The sequence below is a fragment of the Hipposideros armiger genome, unplaced genomic scaffold (assembly GCF_001890085.2).
Source record: "Hipposideros armiger isolate ML-2016 unplaced genomic scaffold, ASM189008v1 scaffold_294, whole genome shotgun sequence".
In the NCBI taxonomy this organism is placed as follows: Eukaryota; Metazoa; Chordata; class Mammalia; order Chiroptera; family Hipposideridae; genus Hipposideros; species Hipposideros armiger.
This window is the reverse complement of record NW_017731644.1, coordinates 1,465,115-1,474,913: the sequence shown is the minus strand read 5'-3', so window position 1 is coordinate 1,474,913 and position 9,799 is coordinate 1,465,115. Positions and strand designations below refer to the sequence as shown.

Sequence of the window (9,799 nt, the reverse complement as noted above, 5' to 3'; positions counted from 1 at the left end):
CACACACACACACACACACACACCTTAAACCAAACAGTTATAGCTAATGGACTGATGAATTGGCTTCAGTATGAATTACCAGGACTAGTTCTAAATTATTAATGGACAGAGTGATCCTATTTGGTATCCTGTTTGATTCATTCAGCCAGCAGCTGTGGTTCTAACCTGTGATGGATGCAAAACATGGAGAAACTAAAATGACTCTCAGTTGAGCAATATGGAATTGAAAATGTGATCTAAGCCCTTGTGGTTTTGATGGAAGCTGTATTTTATACCCTAAAGATGGTCAAAATGTGATTAACCCAAGGTTAACAGGGTTCTCTAAATGTTATTGCATGGAAACATTTCTCAGCTATGCGTTTTTTGTGACAACTTTGCAAATAAAAATTAAATATTTCATGCATAGGCCATGGGAGGGGTCAATCTATAATGATCCTTTTTGACCAAAATGGGACCTTGGGATATAGTAAGTTCCCTGACATTAGAGACAGTCAGGTAGAACTGAGAGACAGTTGATTTGGGGTTGTGCAGCATGTGTTGCTTTATTGTGTAGGAGATCAACTAGATTAGTTTATTAGCCTAAATTTAACTGAAAACCACATACTTCAAGAATAAGACACAAAAGGGGTAGAAATATGAGCTATATATAACTGCCATCACTGAGCAAAGAGAAAGAAGAATCAGTGTAAAAATTCATTTGGTGATAGGGGAAATTTTATTCGTGATTTCCTGTAAGACCTGAATGTGCAGATCAAGTAACTGGCATGTGGACTCCCACTAGGAGGTTCTAAACTGAATGCTAGGGCCTCCCCACCCCCAATCCTGGTTTGGTAAACATCTTGAAGAAAGCAGGCAAAAAAACCGACTACTGAGCCAGATCACAGTTGGTGCAGGCTTTAGATTAGATTGTAATAATGCCAGACAAAGCCTGGACCTGTGCATATTGTTGAAATAGGGAATAGCCAGCATCACCCAAGACACAAGTTGATTGAGAGAGCTGATGTCAAAGACCAAGAGTTAAGGCAGTGAGTGCATCGACTCCTGGCTTTCTGAATCTAAAGGAACTTCAGTCAATGAAGGCCAGCACCATGGACAGCTCTTTAAAGCAGCCATGGGAACGTAAAGCAGAGGGTTTAGCGTAGGGAATTTCACTTCAGGTCCTGGCTACACCTCCTCATGGCTAAAGGTCTCTACCATGGATAGGAAATTTAATTTATGCAACCCTCAGTTTTCTCATCTGCAATATAGGAATAATATCTGTTTTACATAGTTGTTATGGTACACAAATGATAAATACAGGTGAAAGTGTCAGCTATACAAATTAAAGATGCTGATACTGCTTTTATTAACCTTTCATGTTTAATTATTGACCTTCATGTACCTAACATTATACTATGTTAATGGAAATTGCTAGATTCTTCCCAAGGTATGAAAGAACAGTTAAATAAATGCCTGAGAGAGACCAGGATGAGAGACAGGAACTAGGATATACTACATATCTTGTAGGTTCAGACACAGGTTCTTATATTTATTATGCCACTTAATTTTTATAAGAACTTTGTTTACCTAGAAATGAGTAGAGGAGCCAGTCCATGCCATGCCTTTCTATCATGGGATATTTTTTTGTTATTGCTGCTGGGGTGAAAAGAATGATATCTGGTATGCAAGGCTAGTGTGGTGATAGAATTCAGAGTCTTGGCTACTCCAAGACTGATCTCTTCTAAAGGTTTTCCTGTGACAGAAAGCAGAAGCCAGAGAGGAAAAAGAGGGTAAGGAATACACCTCAGCCTCCAACAACGAGATATCCAAGCTTCCATGGTCGGGAGACGGAGCCATGCATTCAGAGGCTCTTTTACAAGGGGGTGAACCAGGCTCGCTGGGATGACCCAGCTTGTTACTGAGGTTTCTGCAGTTCTGGTCATGATGGAGATCCTTCAGAGACCCGCAACCCAGTGGCTACTAAAGGAAATGAAAAATTATACTTTGATATCTGTGTGTAATAACTCTGTAGTACAGTGATGTAGGTCTACCTGTACAATTAGACTGTTGTAAGAGGAATGAAATTCTTATATCATTAGTATTTACTATATCTGTCTGTGATGAAACCAAAGTATTTTTCTTGTGATCCCTTCATAAAATTTTATTAGACTTAATTTGAATCTTTATTTCAGAACAGAACAGCTATTTTTTTATGAATGTGAATCCTACATGTGAAAAATGACCATTTGCATATATAAATTTATTAATAGAAATTACAAGATAATGGGGATTCATTGGGTAGCAAAGAAATAACATCAGTATCTTTCCATATTGTCTCTTTCATGTATGTAAGGATGCAGACAGCTACAGTGAGCTTTGTAAGACTACTATGCAAGTCCTTTTATTGGAAGATCAGCTGGGCTGATTTTTTTTTCTTAACCAGTTTGATAGATGTTTGTGATTATCTGTTCAATAGCCCATTGAGCAATAAGTTGAAGAAGTAGCAATTTTCTACCTAGGTAGCATTTTAGATGCATTCTCAGAGGGAGATGATTATTTTATGATGCTGTTGTCCCTCCAAACTTTGAAAAGGAGAATGTTAGAGATTAGATAGTTATATAATGATTTATATAATAGAGCACTGGAATTGAAATCAGAAGACACACGTTTGAATTCTTCCTTCAAAACCTACTAGGTTCATGATCTTTAGTAAATTGTTTAAACCCTCTGAGCTACAATTTCCTCTTATGAAAACAGACTGCCCATCTATGTCATGGAATGCTTGTGAGATTATTATAATAGATGATGTTTGTGAAAGTGCTTAACCCTTGTAATGTATTTTTAAAAGAAACTTTATAATAATTTTCCTTTTGGTTATTTTCTACAGAAAGTGAGTGAGAAGGTTGGAGGAGCTGAAGGAACCAAGCTAGATGATGACTTCAAGGAGATGGAGAGGGTAAGTCATTACCACTTAGAGTTCCCTTTGATAAAAACTTGCCCAGCTATGAAGAGCAGAAGGGAGAAAGGAAAGGGGTCTGAGGTGTATTCCTTACCCTTTCTCCACTGGTACCTGAGGATACATTTTGTTATTTTAAAAAATACTCTTTTTGTTAGTGTCTATTTTAAAACAGAAAATGTAAAGTATCCCATCTTACTTTGTATCATCCCAAGAACAGTACCTCAGTGGAGGTGAAATACCATGAAATACTTTTCCTGCTTGATTTTGTCATCATTTTTCCAGATAGGGACAACATGGAGCTAGTGTTGAATTGTGGTGAGGTGGGAAGAAAAGAGAATGTGAGAAACGATGTCCCGAATGTTTTGGGGAGAGTTTGAGTCACTTTCTGGCTTTAGAGGCTGTCCGTTACAGGACCATGCCAGCCTGTAGTGGAGAGAAGGCAGCTGTGGAGCCCATCTGACCCTGACTCTAGTTCCACTTCCACTGCTTTTTGCACAAGTCAATTTATTGCTTGGATCCTCCTTTTTTTTTTTTCAATATAAAATGAGGATGTTAATCCCTTCTTGGGGGACTTTTTATTAAGGGTTAAATATAGTGCAAATCCTTTAGGATTATGCCTAAAAGCAGGTTCTCTGTAAGTGAAGGTGGAAGTGGTGAGCAAAATAATCCCATTTCATTTTCCTTGTGACATACGCCATATTTTCTCCTTTTCTTTTCTTTCACTTTGAGATTTACAGCAAGTGATTCTTAGGCTTATGGTGAAGTTTTGTATTGCATTATGCAAAGAATTATTTTAGGTGTTACATTGCGGATGGGTAAAGGATTTGGGAATAGAAACCCTGTACTTGAACAGAGAGAGTGTTAAAAGCCTGTGATACCTAGAAACCATATTTTTATTTAGTTCATATCAATTCTAGTATGTTGTCTCCTTTTTGCTATTTTTGCTGTTTGGAGGAAGAGTTAAAAAAAATTCCTAGAAACTTTCTGCCTTTGTTTTTCACTTTTTCTTCTGATAAGTTCACTGATGAATTCAGCAAATTCTTGTTTTGTGCTTCCTATGAGCCAGGCATGTAGGATGTGGCAGTGACCAGGATCGATAAGGTTCCTGACAGCACGAAGTTCATAGGCTAGTGCAAAAGGAAGACTTTGGACAGATACTGACCAGTGTGGCAAGGAGAATGAAACATGGCAACAGAGAAGCCTAGACGAGAGGAGCTCACCCACGCAGAGTACTCAGGGAAGACATTCCTGATAGTTAAGTGAAGATGTGGAGGATGAGCAAGAGTTAGCAGATCCTAATGTGTTTTTGGTAGGAAACAACAGGAGAACAAGACACAGTTGAATTCCAGAGAAAAAGATGAGTTGCCAAGAGACAGGGGTCTCAGGAAATGAGACTGTGTAGTGTTTCCATAGCCTGTTATTCTGGCTAAGTTCTTGAGAAGGGCAGCACTAATAGGTACCCCCTAGAGAGGAGATTTAAAGTGAGAGTCCTCAGTCCCAGCCAGGAACCAGGGAAGCCAGCCTCTTACACCAAATGCCTGGCAGCCACTTGCCCCACTGGACTGAAGTCTGCACTGGTCTCCCTTTCCCCTCTCTAGAAGTTCTAAATACCACCTGATCTTCAGCCAAAACTGGCAGTCATGGCTGTTCATAGTTCTGGAAATGGTATTCTACCCATCCTTCTTCTCTAGATAGCATCTGATCCTCCAGATACTGATGCACCTGCTCAGAGTGACTTGACTTTGACTCTTTCATACCCTGTAATGGTAGAGTTGTACACCCCTCATTATGAGCAGCCCTGTAGATCTGTTAATTTGCACCAACCTCTGTCTACACCCAATCTTCCTTAGTTCCCCCCATCCTTTAATGTCTCCCCCCCACCCCCAACTGGGAGGGAATTTATAGTATGCCACACAGCCAGTGTCCTATCGTTAATAACAGATTAGGCAGATATTTAGGAATTTAGAATTTAGGAGTCAATTTGAATTCTGCTGTCTTCATTTGTCAGGACCAAAGGTAATAAGTTAGGTAGCTCACTGCGTAAGCTAAGACAAACTAGCTTTCCATTTCTCAAATGAGACCAAAAAAAAAAAAGAAATTTGGAGAACAGAGTAGAGTTTATAACTGAACAACTAATTAAGGCTTTGAATCCATGCCAGTCTTGCAAACTAATTGAAATAAAAGAGGATCTTGCAAGTATTTTATTTCAGGCACAGAGCCACAAACATCCCTCTGAGTCTGAAGATAAGGTTTATGTCTCTTATTTCCTAAAAAAATAATGAGTTTCTGAAGGTTTTATTTTAAAATCTAGATATTCTTGCAATAAAGTAAACTTTTGCTGATTGTTTAAAGACACCTGTGGTTTTGTGTTTGGGTTTATATCTAGGTAGATTGAGAGATTTAGATTTCAGTGCATTTTATTCCATTGTACTTCACACACATTTTGTCTCATCTGTGGATTTATTGGAAATTTTGTTCTCTGTACTCATGCTAAATTTGCAATAAAGGTGAAGATTTCTATGGTCATTGGAAAGCTCCTGTTTTGGATTTAGAATATCAAGTAAGTCTTTTCTCTCCCGTTAATATGTTTATTACTCACAAACGTATTTTAGCTTACTATTCCCGAGCCTACAGAAGGATCACCCTTCCACAGTTGGTGTTCTGATCATCAGAGATTTGGAGTAGAGACACCTTTGTTCGCCTGTATACTCAGAGGTACAATTAGACAACACAATGAAATAAATTAGAGGTTTGCATCAAGCAGCACTACTGGAAGAGACAAGTGGCTATTCCCATAGGTTGTTTCTCTAACCAACTACCCAGCCACTCCTGCTGAGATGCAGTAAGAGTACCACATGTGTCTCTTAGTCCTTGCAGCCTTCCTCCCCCTTCAACCTCAACTGATTGGGTGGGATTCCTGTGGCTGTGTTGTCTGTGCAGGATTCCTACCTATAACCACTTTTCTCCTCCTCCTAAGTGCTTTGCATGGAATTGTTTCTGTGTCCATTTTAAATGGTATCTGTTGCTTATGAGATTCATTAAACACAAACTAACGGTGCAGGCATCTTGTGGATTTGTTCTTTGAAATGCTGCAGGTGTTTTCTCATGAGGAAGTTCTAAAATAAGGGACCCCTGGTTCCTTCTCAGATTTCCATCAGTCTCTGCAGTGACTCGGTGTGGGTGTGTGTAGTTATGTTCATTGATTCACATGGTATATCTGTGAAAGCCTCCATATGCCAGGCATTGTGCTGGATACCAGGGATACAGATATGGTTATAGCACACTTCCTACCTTCAAGGAGCTTCCAGTTTTGATGCAAGAAATTGGTGCAAAAATCAGTGGCTTATGGCACATGGTGCTTGGTGTCCTGGGGATGATTCCCAGGGAAGAACTAACTCAGGCTGGGTAGAAGCTTCCTGGAACAGAGAGCACCTGAGCTAAATCCTGGTATTTTCTCTTGGCCCTGTATATATATGGGTAATGCAGAAGCCAAGCCTAAGAGTGTAGTGTCTCTTTTTGCAGCCTAAGAAGTATCCTGGGAAATCTCTTCTGTTGAAACCAGAGAGGTTGTAGGGTTGGAAATGTGATTTTTTTAGACCATTTTAATGAGAATGGAATTCTAATTAAGGGGCAGCCCCAAGTTTTAAGAAAAAGCAGAATATTGACAAAGATCAGACAGAATGCTATTCCATATGAAAGTGAGAAAGAGTAGGTTCTTTGCAGAGTGGGGTGTGGGGAAAATCTGCTAGGAAAATGTCCATGGTCATTATTTTCATATACTTAATCAGTCATTGGGTGGCAAGGGGATAGAGCCTTCTATCCAACCTCAAGTGATAGAATTAGAATCGATGGATAGAAACTGGGGAGATAGAGTCAGGCTCAACATAAGAAAGGACTTTTGGCTGTAAGAGCTGTTTAAAAAAGGAGAGAGCCCTAGAAAATACTGAATTCCCCATCACTGCCCGTGTTTAAACAGAAGCTAAACCCACAGTTCTCAGCGGCAGTGTGAAGTACACTAATGTCATCTCTTTTGAGTTGTGTGGCAAATAATTTGTTACTAATAATATTACTTTTTAATACTATCACACTCACTTGAATTCTACTGATTGATCTCAAATGGGAAAGTAGCACAGTCCCAACCAGCATACCCAGAGTGACACGTACCCTGCATGCATCTGTGGGTGTCTGTCATGCCTCAAAATGTCTTCATGGGCATGGTGGCCAAAGAGAAGATACGGATTTCTGTACAAAGACACTCACTCACTGGTGTAGATTTATAAGATGGCTAAGAGCCCCAAACAAGATGAGCTTTAAAGATAGCTTCTGCTTATCCTGAAATTCAAGGAAGACAAACTTGTCAGTTATGTGCTTCCAGTATATTTCCAAGCTCATATTCATTAAAGGTAATGGCCAAAAAGATTAGCAAAAAATATACTGGGGCAATCTGAGCCTAATGCCTTGCTTATTTTGTTTTTCAAAACCCTGTTTATTAATCAGGCTTTCTGAAAACATAAGATAACTGCTATAAGGCAGAGCAGTTTAGGGACAGGTACATGAACTCTTGTGCGTCAGTAAGGAACTAGTAAAAAGATCACATTGGACCAGCCTGTATCTTACTGCCAGACAGACTCTCCCAGGATGCAGTTTTCATCACGTGTCTATGATTTGTTTAATTAGGTGTCCTCATTCAGGGTTCTTGTTGCTTGAAGTGGGTGTGTGTGCATTCTTATTATGTGTATTTTCTTAACCTCAGTGACAGAAAATTAAGAATTTGAAAAGATTTTAGTATTTCATTTGGCATTTTACCATTTTTTTTGCATACTATGAGTTACCCATGTCCAAGGGTGTGCTTGATTCATATATTTATTATTGATCACTGAATGCCCAAACTATGCTCCATTTTAGGGTGGGCATGTTTTCTTAAACTCTGCTACGGCATTCCTATGATAGCATCTGGTATGAAGCAGTATCGATGGGATGAAGTCATGCCCTTAAGTCCTTTGGTCGCTCCACAGAGAATGCTGTGTTCACGTGTGCTCCCATCTAAGTTCAGGAAACGCTGATTAGTGTTTTCCCCAATGGGAAAAAGGTAATATTCAGATGCCTCCAAACAATAACCCCATCCTAGTGAACTCAGTGCCGTTCAGTTCTCTTGTATCTTCTTTCTAAAGATGTAGGCCACTGGTGAAATGATCAGCATCATTCAGAGATTCAGTGTGGCCAACCTTAGTGAAAAGAGAACCTTAGCCCAGCGATTGGCATACTTTTTCTGTAAGTGCATCAGGCGTTGTGGGCCAGAGGGCCTCCATGGTCTCCACTGTAGCTCCTTTGCTGTAGAAGAGCAAAAGCGACTGTGGATGGTGTCTAAAACAAACGTGGCTATGTCCCAATACACTTTCTCTAAGAACACTGAAATTTGAATTTCATATCATTAGTCTGTGCAATGAAGCACTAGTCTTTGTTTGAATTTTTCCACCCATTTAAAATGTAAAAACAAGTAGTGGCCTGGGTTTGGCCTGCTGGCCATAAGTTGCCAACCCTTGGCTTGGCAGAAGAAAAAAAATGTTACAGTGAGTGAAGAGGTTTAGAGAGCTATTTTTCTCCCTATCCAGCATTGTAAATCACGAGGGTAGATAATGGAGGAAGAACTTCCTGACTCTAAAGTGCAGTAGACCCTTGAACAATATCAGTTTGAACTTCACAAGTCCACATATGTTGGGATTTTTTTTCAATAAATATCTGTATTATTTTGATCTGTGATTGGGAGTCCTCAGATGGTCAGGGCTGAGTGTATGCATTGATCTATGCTATTTAACACTTTGTAAGCGGGCATTTTTCTCTATACGATGAGTTTACTCATTTCCCGCAAACAATGTGTTAACATAGGGGCTTGAGCATCTGTGGATTTCGGTAAATGTGGGGATCCTGGAAAACCAATCCCTCACAGATACCAAGAGACAACTTAAGTTTTGGGGGAGTCAAAAGTTATACGTGGATTTTCGACTATGTAGGTGGCCGGCACCCCCAACCCCCACATTGTTCATGGGCCAGCTGTACTGAGAGTTGCTAAAATGTTGGTATTGAGAAAATTGAAGAAAAGTTACCAGAAGAAAAGATGCCTATGCTTTTGACTTCAGAGAAGAAAATTATTTCAGGCAGAGTTTTTATTTCCTGAAAACATACCCATATTTGTATATATTTACAGTTGCACCTCCTCCAAAGAGCCTTCCCTAATGGCTTCCTACCCACATTCAGACAAGGTTAGCCAGAGAAATGGAGGCCCAGGAGCTCTTAGAATGGAGGTTGTAATTTAGGACACATCAAAACGTATTTTCAAGTAATAGGAAACTTTCGGCATTGAAGAAAACGTTAGCTATATGTCATAATTTCAAAGTTAAACTGTGCTGTTCTCAAACGGGAAAAGTTCATGCCAGTTGTAATACATTATTTAAGTGGAAAACTTCTTAGTTCATGCAAATTATACCATGCCTGTATATGCTGGATATTGCCAATTTAAGTATATAAATAGCTTTCCTAGCTAGTGCCTAACAAGGCACATTCAAGGTAATGACCCCTCAGCCTGTCCCTGGGTGACTCAGTGCAGTTTAGTTTAGCAAAAAGAGTCTTGGATATTATTTGTGAGGACAGAGACGGAGATAGGTTAGGAATTGGTCAGCTTCCTGCCTGCAGATGGTTATTGATTAGTTCGGTTTTTCCAGCACTCTTTCTAGGAACCCGCTGACCTTCAGGACTGCTTTTTCCCCATCACAGCCACACTAGTCGTGTGACCTCAGGGAGTTTATTTCCCTTCTCTAGGTCCAGACTTGCGTATTAAAAAATGAAGGCTTTGGACTAGATTCT

At 39.7% G+C, this 9,799-nt stretch overlaps 1 protein-coding gene across 2 annotated transcripts in view; it reads left to right on the top strand.

Annotated features, from left to right (window-relative positions):
• The window catches only part of SH3GL2 (SH3 domain containing GRB2 like 2, endophilin A1), a 196,045-nt gene that overhangs the window by 143,453 nt on the left and 42,793 nt on the right, over positions 1–9,799 (top strand). For both annotated transcript variants that reach the window (XM_019659079.1, XM_019659080.1), the window contains exon 2: positions 2,867–2,935. In XM_019659079.1, coding sequence (XP_019514624.1) covers positions 2,867–2,935 — 69 coding nt within the window. The remainder of the gene's footprint in view (positions 1–2,866; positions 2,936–9,799) is intronic.